The sequence below is a fragment of the Lissotriton vulgaris genome, chromosome 7 (genome assembly GCF_964263255.1).
Source record: "Lissotriton vulgaris chromosome 7, aLisVul1.2, whole genome shotgun sequence".
Lineage (NCBI taxonomy): Eukaryota > Metazoa > Chordata > Amphibia > Caudata > Salamandridae > Lissotriton > Lissotriton vulgaris.
Window position 1 is genome coordinate 775,916,243 of NC_141695.1, and position 13,743 is coordinate 775,929,985.

The window sequence follows — 13,743 nt, forward strand, 5'->3', positions numbered from 1 at the left end:
AGTGGCTCTTGCTGATGCTGAGTAGCATCTGCAAAATATTAAATAGATAAAAGTGCAATGATGTTTACTCAAGCTTGTATCATCACACATGCCCTCATGTGCCAGAAGAGTGTGGTTCCCACATGGTAACATACGGGCACATGTGTCACCATGCATGTGCGCAGTACGTCATAAAGAAGTAGCCATTATTTAAATGTACCGTTAAGATGATAGATGCCCTTGAAGAAGTAAAAAACAATGTTTTAAATAAAAGTTGGCCGAAAGAACAGTTTTAGAAACAGCATGGTAGCACTGCAGCAACAAGACCTTTCCAACAACTTTTATTTCAATTAAAAAGGATGGGTAAGGAAGCAAGGGAAGTGCAGATAAGCAATGCCACTGGTGGCAAGGAGAGCGGGGCAACGGAGAATGTGGGCAGTCATAATAAAAGCAGTGGGGAAAGGAAAGGGGTGGGAGAAGCAACAGACGAGCTGGGATGGAGAAAATGGATAGCACAAGGGGTGAAGATAGAAGCAGCAGACAGGGAAGGGGGAGGAAGCTAAGAGCAACAAAAAAAGTTGTTCCCTGAATTTAACCAGTGGAAGCATACAAGTCATCTAATAAAAAGGATGAAGAAGAAGAAATACTCCAGAGTCAAAATAAACAAAGAATTGAATGGAAAGCCATTGCATAAGAAGCAGGAAATGAGATAGTCAAGAAAGTCATCCAATCAAAAGCAAGTGGCTAACGAAAAGCCCAATGTATGTATATGTTATAATATATTGAGCGCAGTAGGTCTTCGTCAACAGACAGCTAAAGCTATCTGTATGGGAGACCTAAAAAGGGAGTTGTCAAGGGAATTTGTATGTTTATTTAATTAGTGAGGTGGTTTGCATTGAAAGAACATTTTCTTACGGTTTGAAAGCAGTTTACGATTTTGGAAACATGTTGGTGAGTGTGTGATTCATTGGACATCAGTGCTTTCACTGGAATTGGTTAAAAAAATTAAACGCAATTTCAGATGACTGTCCAGCTTGTGGTGAGTTGCATAAAGAGGTCCCTTGATGGAACTTTAAATACAAACAGAACCATAGCTGGCCTGCAGGCCTTTTCTGTGGAAGAGGCACACACAAAGAGCACAGCCAAGAAAGGCACATTCATTGCATTATCTAATCCTTACACCACCAGCTCTCCTGTAAGATTGACTGTCTTTGAATCTATTGTGAAGTAATCCTTGCAAGCCATTTCCATCTTGTGTGATGCCATCTTTAAGTTGAACATACGCAACCTTCTAACCTCCAAAACACAACCCAGGTTTCACACAGGTTCCCTGCCCACCTCACAGATGGGTAACAACACTTGCTGGTGGCTCCTTCTGTTGGCTTTCATCCCCTCAAATACCAATGAATCATTAAAACACATTTTCTGCAAATTAGGGAAATCCGAGCCAGCCCAGCTATTGATCTTTGGCTTTTATTCCTTTAAGATATATTTGTGCGGGTGGTTCAATTCAATCTAGGTTGAAAGCTTGAAAATTGAAAAAGCCAAAGGCTTCATTTAAAATCGAGAAATGTATAATGAGAAATATACAGCCGTCTTTGACGCTGGTAAATAAGTTGAAAACTACTATTTGTTTTTGGTAATTTCATAAACAATTACAGCCCTAACCACACACTTAATCCTAACACTAACCCATCACATACACCCATTGGAACACTAACCCTATACATAATCCTAATCATATACTGAATCCTAAATACAAGACGCACCCTAACCTTACTCTACAGTTAAACTTAATCCGACCCCTGAACTGAACTAAGTGTAATGTCTTTTAATATCTTCCAGCTTTTTTTCCAGACTGCTTGCTTTTCCAAACATTCTGATAACAACTTTTTGGTTTACAAGCTTTAAATGTATTGATTTTTCTAAATATTTACTTCTGCTGTAGACCGAATGCTGCTCCAAGCAGAGTCGTAGAGACCTGGGTCCTCCTTCCCCAGAGAGACGCAGCTAGGTTGAGAGCTGTGCCTTGCTTTCTCATCTCAAGAACTCTCGCATAGGAGCGCCTACCAGGAGTGTAACCCATGCCTGCCAGGATCAGGTGCACAGCACAGCTGGGTGTGTGCACCAGATTCCTGTTTATGTTTCTCCTAAAACTCTGAAACATGGGTTATCAGGGTCTGTGAGACTCCGGATAGAGGCCCATGCCATGAAGGCTAGAACTGCTTGCTGGGAGTTACATGGCCTAGGGTCCATGCCTGGCTGTCACAGCCACATAGAAGAAAGCAGTGGGCAGCCCTGCAGATCTAGTTGCGTGACTCAGTCACTGCCTAAGCTAGCCGTAGAGAGACAGCTAGGGCGCGTGCTGCAGGACGGTTTGTTAGAGACAGGAGTAGTGACGGGTAAAGACGAGCAGCTGCTGTGCCCATACATGTCTATCTGTGCAGATTCTGTCCATGCACAATTGATTTGCAGACAAGCGTGACCGGACGTCTGACCAGACCCATCTCCAGTGCGCAACTCTCCACCCGGGGTCTCAGAACTCTGGCTCAACGATTTTCATCAAGTTGGGGGACATCAGGGTATCTCCTGGTGGCTGGTGTGGTCCATCGCTGTTGAGCAATTATTCTACAATGGATCTCCCTTTTAAATGCTCCCTTGGGTTCTCCGAGGCCACCACAGCTGGGTAGCACCCCTTAAAAAAATGCTATAAAAACAAAGAAAATGTTTTTGTTTCTATATAGAATGTGCCACGGCCGCCACCTGTAACCATATAACCACCTGCTCTTCACTGCTAAGGGGAGCTTTTGGAGCTGCTTACTTCCGCTTCCTGCCGCTGCCTTCTGTACCAAGATAGGTATGCAGCAAATGCAAGAACAGAGCTTCAAGGCAGAAGCAACAGCAGCTTGCCTCGGTTACCCCGTCCATATGTTTTCATGCACACAATAATAGGAACAAGGAAAACAATATGGATGTTCTCGAGCAGAGAAGAGCACATGCGGACGTTGAAAGCTTGGCCACGTCATTCTATACGTGATAAGTCAAAGAAGATGTGCAACCTCTGCCTGCGCTGCACGCTCCAGGCGCAGCTGCTGTGCACTTGTCGGGGTGCGCATGCGCTCTCGCGCGCTCCTCTCTCACTGCTCCCTGCGAGCGCCCCGCCTGTGCCAGCCGCATGCTAGGTGGTTCCCTCGGTCCTGAGAAGGGTTAAGAAAGTTGGCTCTCGAGCATGCCCCACCCCGGCCCCTCCTCGACCAGGACGGTAATGAATAAAGAGCCGGGGACACATGCGGAGTGCGAGAATGAGAGGTGGGGCTGGCACGGTGCCCGGGCACGGAGCCCTGGCAGCGTGCCCAGCTTCTTGTTTGAGCGAGTGCCAGCTGGCTTCCCCACGTGCTGTGGCCGTCCCCGCTCCCGCCTGCTCTCGCCATGCCGCAGCGGGATCACAGGCAGCGCCCCCTCCTCCACCCGCGGACCGCGGCAGTGCGGGCCGGGGCTGGGACCACTGCTCCGCGCAATGAAAACACCCATTGTGCAAGTGTCAGTGTGCGGTGCACGCTGTACAAATGGTCACTACACGTCAGTGTACAAACGAAGCCCCTTAGAAGGTGCAGCACAGCCGCTATGCTGCACAGGGCCCTGCTTTGTGCACGTCTGCACAGAGCAAAAGGGTAAACAATCGGCACAGCTCAAACATGGCTCTCAACATTTTATGCAGAGGCAAGATAGCTCAGTGAGCTGGCCTTGGACTGTTGGCGATGTAACGAGGCTGTCAGTTCTTCAGTTGCAGAAAAGCAGTGGCCGCAATATAAACTCACACTCTTACAACCAAGCTCACTGAAGCGCAGCGAATCACAAGCTATAGAGCTTGAGGGGTTATAGAAATACAATACCAAAGAATACAGCATTATTGAAGGGGACTGCAGCTGCACTTAGATAACCCTCTTCACAATACCCGAGGAAGGAGGTTTTGGGAGAAGCGATAGGTCACGGGTACACCAGTCAGCTTTAGAGCCATTATCACCTTGGTGCTGGCCAATGATAAGCGTGTCATACCTAAATCTCAAACTATGTCTATCGCAGAGAGCGAAAAATGATCCATAAGAAAAGCATTTCTGGTTGTTTATAACATTATATATCTATCACTCTCTCTATATATATAGATATATATTCCCCAGCGCGTTTCACCAATGGGCGCCGATACACACATTGAATGTGCTTTGGGTCAGCCTCTTACTCTTGATTGGATGCTTTCTGGTGTATCTAATTTCCATGCTTCTTATTCAATGGCTTTTCTCCCTCATCTTTGTCCCACCTCTGGAGAATGTACTGTGTTCTAACTAGATGGGAACACAGGACCATATAATACACTGTGAGGGGCAAGGAAGCCTATAGTCTTGCGTTTGTTTCTGTGTTCTTCACATAGAAGCTAATCCTGGACTATTAACAACGACCCACATAGCAATATATGCATATATATATATATATATATATATATATATATATATATATATATATATATATATATATATATATATATATATATATATATATATATATATATATATATATACATATATCCCCTGCTGCTGGTGAGGCTGTGGGCTAGGATCTGTGTGAGCTCATATTAAAAAATGCTGGCACAGGATTGGAAATAGAAAATTGTATACCTGACGTTGATGCTTTCCTATGGCCTCATATTGCTTATGGTGCCTTGATGCTCGAAGTACCACTGTCACATGCTATCTATAATCAGTTATGAATGGTATCCTTTTTGATTAAATAATGATTGTTTCCTTTTTTTAATCCCATCTAGATGCAGGACTATGGTGGAAGATCCGGCAAGCAAAAGCGGCCTCAACTGTAGTCCAGCTTCTGTTTCTTTGAGAAATGAAGATAGGATGAAGAGTTTTGGCAAAATCCTGACTTGTTGACTTAGTCAATAGTGATTTCTCATTTCAGCCCAGCAAACCTGCTACTCCAACAACGTGCGTAGAAGCCAGACCAACTTGCTATGTGAGGTTGCAGAGCAAGGAATGTGCATGGGCGAAGCTGCCCATCGCCTACTGCCCGCTCGACCATCCTTTGGCTGCTGTTGGGTATGAAGGGTGCTCAGAGTCAATGGCACATGCTTTCGAGGGCCAGCGCAGTGTCAACTGAGCGTGGCATGTAGATCGTACTGGCACCACTGATTCATTTGTCTGCCCACTCAGCAATTACAGCACTGACCAACTTCAGGAGTGCCAGGGCATTTGTTGCCAAAGTCTCTTTAACTATAGCCCTAAAGAGGCCCCAAAACAAAACATCTTGGTTATACGGTACACAGACACGTTAGAGGTTATTACTAAATGATTTTTCTTTTTTTCTTTTTATCAAATAAGAAAGTTTATATCTTTAAAGAGACAGCAGATACATAAAAATATTTTTGATTGATTTGAATAGTGTGTTGAGGGATCTTTAAGACATTGGGTTTAAATTAGTTCCACCTAATTGTTTTCCTCATATGAGTCTGCATGATCTCAATAGGAATGTCTAATTTAAGTTTTGGTGAGACATCCTAACTCGAAACGAAGGGCTTCTATTCTGTTGTATATATGTAAAAATTATTTGTATATACAAACGTGTTTGGAAAACAGAAATGAGAGATATATAAACTTTCTTATTTGATAAAAATAAAAAAATAAAAATCATTTAGTAATAACCTCTAACGTGTCTGTGGGTCATGACGAGATAGGAGACTATATAAAAGAGATAAATACACTTAGTGTGGTCACAGTGATATAAACACTAATATAGGGAGTACTTTATTTTTATTCCTTATTATTTCAAATTACAATACATACCGTATAACCAAGGTACCAATTCCTTATTTGAGTCTATATTACCCAGGTACTGTTTGGTTTAATGGGTTTCCCCTGTCATACATAGACACATGCCCCCCCCAAAACAAAACATGCCCCCCCCCCAAAAAAAAACATGCCCCTGCCAAACGTAGTTAGGACAGCCATGAATAGTAATAAAAGGTGCCTCGCCTACTCAGACACGCCCCGCTGCAGGGGAAGTAGGGTGTGGTCTGCTGGGCTGAGAATGATGCTCAAGGAAGGAAGAAGAGAGGGACATGTACTTCAAATCTACATATAAAGCGGGTAAAGAGGAGAAAGAGCCCGGGGCAAAAGGGAAGGAGTCATGCATCTGGAGGGGCTGGGGCAGCTGCTGGTGCAACGCTTATAGAGCAAAAGCCGGTAACCTAGGCCTTTTAAGAGAGGCAGGTGCCACGCCTCTTGTAGATGCATAGTAACATGAATGGAGAGCTAATGCATTTCTTAAACAGACTGAATCAATATTTCTTTGGAGATTGACGGGGGCGGGGGTAATTCTTTACTTAACATATGAGCCAATGTGAACATTGCGTTTTAAGAGAGGCCATTTTCGATTTAAAGAGATTGCATTAATTCACGTGTTAATTGCATAATTTCTGATCCATTACTTTTGTATCCTTGCATGTACGCAGTGTTACTGGTTGTTTTTACGAAGAGCGTCCTAAGAGTGAGGCAGGCCAGGAGAGACACCAACAACTGTAATCAGATTTGTTCATAAAAGTTCTTGGCTTTCACGTCTGCTTCAGACCCGCTACCCTGCGCACTGCCTGCCGGAACTTGTCAGCAGGACCTCCCTTTACCCAGGAGCCCTTAGGTGGAGCCCCTCCCACTCCCATCCCAGAGACTCCTCAGAACGTCACCTGGCATTCATCAAGGTCACCAGGAGGGCAGCACAGTTTGTTACATGTGGTTATGTTATGTCAGGTTATGTTCCCTCAGGAGGCAGAGGTGTTAAAGAGGGGTCAGCAGCAGGGGCGGCTCCTCCGTTTGAGCAGAGGAGCCCCGCCCCACTAAGAAAAGCCCAAGGCCAGGGCTGAAAAAGAGAATGGTAATAAAGTTTATTTATTGCCATTTTACTTTTCAGCGACCCATCCCAAAATATGTGTCGGGCTAGGGTGGGGCCAGTGCTGCCCAGTGTCAGCAGCAGGGAGCTGTGCATTTTAAAATGGTGCATGTGCCTTTGACTTGCAACGGCCAGACAGACATGCACATTTTAAAGTTCTCTAACCCAGCTTTCTTAGACAGGGCAGCTGGGTACATTCATGATGGATTTGTATGAGTTGCCTTTAAGAAAGTGGCTGCAAAATGTTGCTTTTAATACACACCGCGCCCCTTCTTGGCTCAGCTTCGGAAAAAGACTATGCCACCCTCCCCAACAAGTACGCACACAGCGCTCTAGTCCCGAAGCCCCGAGCCAACCTCTGTGTTCGGACATCTTCATCTCCCTAGCTGTGTGTGCTTATCCCTGTGTGTGTCTATTTGTCAGTGTGGAGTTGTAACAGTAACAAAAACTGGAGCTTTACTAACAATTAACGTAGGGGATCGAAACTGGAATATTTTCAGAGGTGTGATTAAATAATGAAACACTACATCGCATAGAGGCAACGGGGGCAGGACAGAACTAAATACTACCAAACTCTCCTGGTCGGGATGTTACACCAATGTTCAGCTCAATCCAGCAATCATGTGGAGGGGAGTTAATGAAGCCCCACACGGAGTTCACACACACTGGAGGTACTCCTGGGTGACAGCCAATGGCATTACACGCCCTGCTTTCCCAACTCACCATCAGACTGAGTATTGACAGGGAAAATGGTCTTATGTTCTATCATTTATTTTTTGCTCATAGGCCAACGGGCCTGTCTTCTGAGCTGACTATGATTATAGTTCTTGAGTGAGGGCACATAGAGTGCAGCCAGTTGTTATGTCTCTGCACATGTGTGTGTGTTCATTCAATTATATGCACACACGTGGGCGTGTCTGGGTGTGTTTTTGCATGTGGTGGCAAATATTTGGGGATGTGTGCCTCCATATGTGTGTGCATAGGTTTGTGGGTGTTGCGTGTGCATGGGTGGATGTGGGCATGCACTGGTGTGTCTGCCTGTGTGTGTATGTGTGTTAATTTGTGTGTCTGTAAATATGTATGCCTATGCATGTGGAACAAAACCAATTTGTAATTCTCCTCATTGAGCAAAACATGCAAATCAGCTGCCATTAAGCTACAGGTTTGTGCAGAAGAAAGCATAAAGTCGGGGCTGGTCTGTCCCGAGAGGCCAGTCTCAGGGAGATGTTAACAAACGAGGCCCCTTCTTGGCTCAGCTTCGGAAAAAGACTATGCCACCCTCCCCAACAAGTACGCACACAGCGCTCTAGTCCCGAAGCCCCGAGCCAACCTCTGTGTTCGGACATCTTCATCTCCCTAGCTGTGTGTGCTTATCCCTGTGTGTGTCTATTTGTCAGTGTGGAGTTGTCTGTGGAGGATTTTACTACAGATGCTTCCAAACCTGAGTCTCTCTGAAAACATTTGCCACTCTGCCTGTCTTCTTAAAAGCCTGACTCTTGCCTTTCAGTGTCTGTCTTTCTGTGCAGTGGTTTCATAATTTTCATCTGTTTGGCTGTCTCTGTTTGCATAGTAAACAATATCCTGAGACTCTTCCTCAAGCAAAGTAGATATAAATATATAAACTAGGGAAGTTTTGGCGTCTCTTTCAGAAACGTCTCACATCTGCACTGTCACTCAGAATCCACCTCTCTGCCCATGGTACCACCACCTCCATCCACAGTCCTGCAGGCACACTTTTAGAAACCACAAGGTGCCAGTCACAGAACCACCTGTGTCACACCAATGTCACACAAGAGACAAAGCGTGCTCAAAGTTGGTTGAGACTTCTAGGATGCGCACAAACGCACAAGGCCTCCCCCCCCCCCCAATAAGTGGTGTTACCTGCCTACATGCGCCAATACCAAGAACACACATCTCGAGACCCCCAGGACAGACGCCTATATGCCTGCACACATGCCTGACTGCACAAACTTCCCATGGTTCTCTTGATGTGTATGTAACCTTCACAAATGCACCTCACTGCACTCATATCCCACCCAGCATACACACAGCTTAGGACTCGCCTGAAAGTACGACGCACTTGTCCGCTTATACAAACACATGTGGCTGCCACTCTGCTCCCATGGTAGTGCCTTAATATGCAGACTCCGATCCCAGGGCACTCCAAGTGTCGAGACATATCTGTAAACAAACTGGGCACCCTGGGCACATATCCGGTATGTACACCGTTTTACACACTCACACACACACACGCACGCACGCACCCCCCCCCCCCCCCCCCCCTCCCCAGGGACCACCCAGGAGTGCAGCCTTAGCTAGACACTAAAACGTGACTGTTCCTGCCCCGTGTCTCCGGCCTCTGTGTGCACAAGCTCACCCTGCACGCTGGCTGGCTCTGTTGCCCTCACCTGGAGATAGACACACACACCTGGCCGCACACGCCGCGCCCTGCAGACTGAGCAGTGACCTGTGCCAAGCAGGGCACAGACAGACAGGGCAGGGCCGGGACAGCGTGCCCAGACACAAGCGCGGCCGTGCGGTCGGGCGCGGGGCCAGGCGCACCTCCGCCGCCAGGTATTTTCACAGCCCGGAGGCAGCGAAGGAGAACACAGCGCCTCTCCCACCCTCTGCCAAGTGCCCGCGACATCACGGCTGGAGCGGCTCTGGTGCCAGGAGACAGCACTGGAGCAGTTCAGGGCCCAGAAGGGCACTTCTGAGAGGTGCCTAGGCATCAGTGAACCCGGCCGCTAGAAGGAGGAGCGCAGGGCACTGGGGCAAACTCGCAGGATGGCATAATGAGCTGGGGAACCCCTTGAGGACTGTGGGAATATGTGCCACCGGAGGGGCGAGGGGGCATGGGCAGCAATAAAAGTTGTTCAGTGAGCAAAGTGCCAGGTTCAGAGGCGGAGGAGAATGCAAGGCCCTGGACTGAACCCACGAACTCTTCCGCAAGACACCCCTGGGGCAGCGTGCCAGGCTGTAAGCCAAGCAGTGAGATGGACCCACAAACTGGTCTCCAAAAGTGAAGGAGCAGAATGCCACTCATTGGGGCGCATTTGGCGGTGGGCGTGTCTGTAGTTGGCAGGCTGTCACATTGCATCTAGCACAGGCATCACACCACTTCAGACTGGCATGCTGCAAAGGTCTTTCCCGCAAAAAGTAAGCTGACACATTCCTGTGTAAACCAGATACACCACGTCTCGCCCTTCAGCGGGCACCATGCCTTATTCTCTTTTGCATCAGGCATCTACAAAGATACCTTGCCCAGTGGTGATGCATGGCTTCTCGAGACAGAGCAGTCACCCTGTCATGCTCGCCCCTGCAGATGGCTGCAGCTCCCAGGCTGGCAGCAGCTGCGTTGCCACACTCTTTTGCAGCAGGCGTGCTCCTACGCTCCCTCCTTCATGCAATGTGTGCTGCCACATGTTGTCTTTTGGCAGGCATGCTGCCTTGCTATGTCCAGCTGGAGGTGCGTGGCCACGGTCTCCCCCATATAATCCATACATTGGGGATGTGCCTAATAGTCGCGCCACCTCCACCAACATGACGAAGTATTCCACATGGCAAGCCACGCCTGTGTTATTGCTCTTCGCTCATCACAGATGCCCAGCAAATGCCCGCCGCCACCGCCCAGGTGGGGTGAGTGCCCAGTAAATTCCCCCATTCTCCACCAGCACCACCAATCAGGGACTCCCACAAGCCTAGATACAGGGCCAGGTGAGTGCCGTGGCCTGAGGGTCCTCCAGCCTGGAGACCGGTTGTGCCAGGCGGACAAAGGGCCTCTCAGGTCTGAGGTGGGGTGTTTTAAGGGGTTTCATTACTGCCTCCCCTGTGCCAAAGACTTCTGAGCTTCAAGGAGCATTGGGTGAATGAAGTCACAATGGGAGCCACACTAGCCAAAGGATCATTCTAGAATGTCTTGGATTCTTTATTCACCGAAAACTAATGTCCTCTATGAAATAGTTCTGACCCAATTCGGGTCCATGTCAGTCAGCCTATCTCTCACATTCTGATAACCCTCTCTGGAGGTGGCAGACAGGAATCAGCCGCCAGGCACCACTACGCACCTGTCTGCACCTCGTTGTCGATCTGCTGAACAGGTTTTTCAAACTATGCGTGTTTCCAAATCTGTTTATTTTACTTCGTGTGACATTTTTCGTGTAGCTCTCCCTTGTCTTCCTACAGCCATGACACAAGCAGCGGCACAAGATGCAATGGAAAGCAGGTGTTTTCTGATAGGCTGAAGCCCCGGAGTAGGATCAGCCAGTCATGTGCCTCAGCCCTTCAACTCGCAGAGGTCTCGATGCAGGGAACATTTTCATGTGGTGCAGCCGGCTTGCTGTTGAGTGGAAACCATGTCAGTAGAGAAGTGTGGCTCAATGGCTAGAGCGGCAAACCCTGATGCAGTAGTCTGGCCAGGACCAGGGTTCAATTCCCGCCTCGGCGGGTCTCGGGCTCAATTTCCTCGGACCTGATCATTCTCGCCTTGGTGCCTATTCTGATCATGAGCCCCACTCTGCACCTCTGGGCAATAGCTTGCTTAATCTCTACAATGGCCCCAACAACGCTGAGGATGCCTGACTTCACCTTGGGGGTGCCCAGGAGTGGACGCCTCACAGGGAAAGGCCAGGACAGGTTCCTCGGCGGTATTCGTACAAGCGCCGAGATGCCTCCGGGTAGTTGTGCGCTATATAAGTGCGTAATTATTAACTATTATTATGACTCCTGCTCCTAAACTTACAGAAATACACTCTTTTCACTGTATGTTTTAAAAAGTTTACATATTTGTGTTACTAATGTATTTATTAATTTACAGTAACAAAAACTGGAGCTTTACTAACAATTAACGTAGGGGATCGAAACTGGAATATTTTCAGAGGTGTGATTAAATAATGAAACACTACATCGCATAGAGGCAACGGGGGCAGGACAGAACTAAATACTACCAAACTCTCCTGGTCGGGATGTTACACCAATGTTCAGCTCAATCCAGCAATCATGTGGAGGGGAGTTAATGAAGCCCCACACGGAGTTCACACACACTGGAGGTACTCCTGGGTGACAGCCAATGGCATTACACGCCCTGCTTTCCCAACTCACCATCAGACTGAGTATTGACAGGGAAAATGGTCTTATGTTCTATCATTTATTTTTTGCTCATAGGCCAACGGGCCTGTCTTCTGAGCTGACTATGATTATAGTTCTTGAGTGAGGGCACATAGAGTGCAGCCAGTTGTTATGTCTCTGCACATGTGTGTGTGTTCATTCAATTATATGCACACACGTGGGCGTGTCTGGGTGTGTTTTTGCATGTGGTGGCAAATATTTGGGGATGTGTGCCTCCATATGTGTGTGCATAGGTTTGTGGGTGTTGCGTGTGCATGGGTGGATGTGGGCATGCACTGGTGTGTCTGCCTGTGTGTGTATGTGTGTTAATTTGTGTGTCTGTAAATATGTATGCCTATGCATGTGGAACAAAACCAATTTGTAATTCTCCTCATTGAGCAAAACATGCAAATCAGCTGCCATTAAGCTACAGGTTTGTGCAGAAGAAAGCATAAAGTCGGGGCTGGTCTGTCCCGAGAGGCCAGTCTCAGGGAGATGTTAACAAACGAGGCCAGGGAAGCTTTGGGGCATACTCATACCACCACTTGGCCCCACACTGCTCTGGCACGTGCATTAGTGAGTAGAAAGACTTCTCTTGAAATGTTACAAAAGTGAGGGATTCTGTCCCTGCTCTGCCTGCTTTTTAAAGCCACACATTTTACAGCCAACCCGCCGAAGACGCCAATATCTCTCTTAGCCCTAGAATAATCTGAAGAAGAAAGAACAAGAAAACACATGGAGCCTGCTCATTCTGCCACAGCAGAGACAGGACAGAAAGAAGGAAGGAGGGGGCAACAACATGGCGGCGAGAGAGACCGCGCTTACCTTCGTGGGAGTGGGAGAACCACAGCTGCGAGGCTCCCGCCGCGTGCGGCCCCCGGAAGGAGGGCTCGGAGGGCGATGAGGTGGGGACCGCCGGGTGCGCAGGGGCCGACCCCAAGCCACTGGTAAGGAAGGTCCCCATGAGCGAGGCCGAGGAGTTTGCCATCATGCTGCCTGCTGGAATGAAACATCAAAATATTAGCACTAGATGAAGGGTCATGAAGATTCAATAATCATATATCTCAACACGTGCATAGCAAACCCTACAGAGGCGTCTCCAGATATCGACTTCTTTACCACGGAATTCAATTGTTCTTACTTTATTTACTGGCCTGGAAAATAAAACTGTCTGCGGCAAGCGCCCAACCCACTGAGCTAGCTCAACTCATAAAATCAGGACTGCAGTTTCCATGCACTGGCCCGTTGGTGTCCCGTGGCGGACCTGCCGCGAGCCAGCCCCCGTGTTTCCCGTGGTATCCGGCTGCACAGCGCCCTTGCCCCATCTGGAGCCCAGAAGACGCCCCTCCTCCAGCGCCTGGGAAAAGAGGTGCCTGGAGAGCACGGCAAGGGAGGGGGTGGCTGAGAATGGGAAAACTATGTCCTTAACTTTTACATGGTTCAAAAACAGGCTCGTCTATTTCTCCCGCTCTTGCCAGGGCCGGAGCCTCAAACATTCCCGGGCCATGCCTCCCCTTCTGCTCTCTGGCCAGGCCTTTTGCCTATCACACTCCTCCCCTCGGGCTGTTCCAAACAGCCCCAGCTCTGCCGCCACGCCCAGCCCTTGGTCTGCTCCCGGCAATGCCCCAATCTTTCCTTCTGCTCCTCGGCCTTCTCTAGTCTTTTCTCCTGCCCCTCGGCCTGCCCCAATCTTTTGTGACGCCTCTCTGTCTGCCC

At 48.2% G+C, this 13,743-nt stretch overlaps 1 protein-coding gene across 2 annotated transcripts in view; it reads right to left on the minus strand.

The window, feature by feature from the left end:
* Window positions 1-13,743, minus strand: part of BAHCC1 (BAH domain and coiled-coil containing 1) — a 332,705-nt gene that overhangs the window by 140,560 nt on the left and 178,402 nt on the right. The window contains exon 3 of one of the 2 annotated variants that reach the window (XM_086931009.1): window positions 12,853-13,023. In XM_086931009.1, the coding sequence (XP_086787135.1) occupies window positions 12,853-13,023 (171 nt within the window). Of the gene's footprint in view, window positions 1-12,852; window positions 13,027-13,743 lie in introns of both variants that reach the window. The other variant, XM_086931008.1, reaches the window with a different exon arrangement.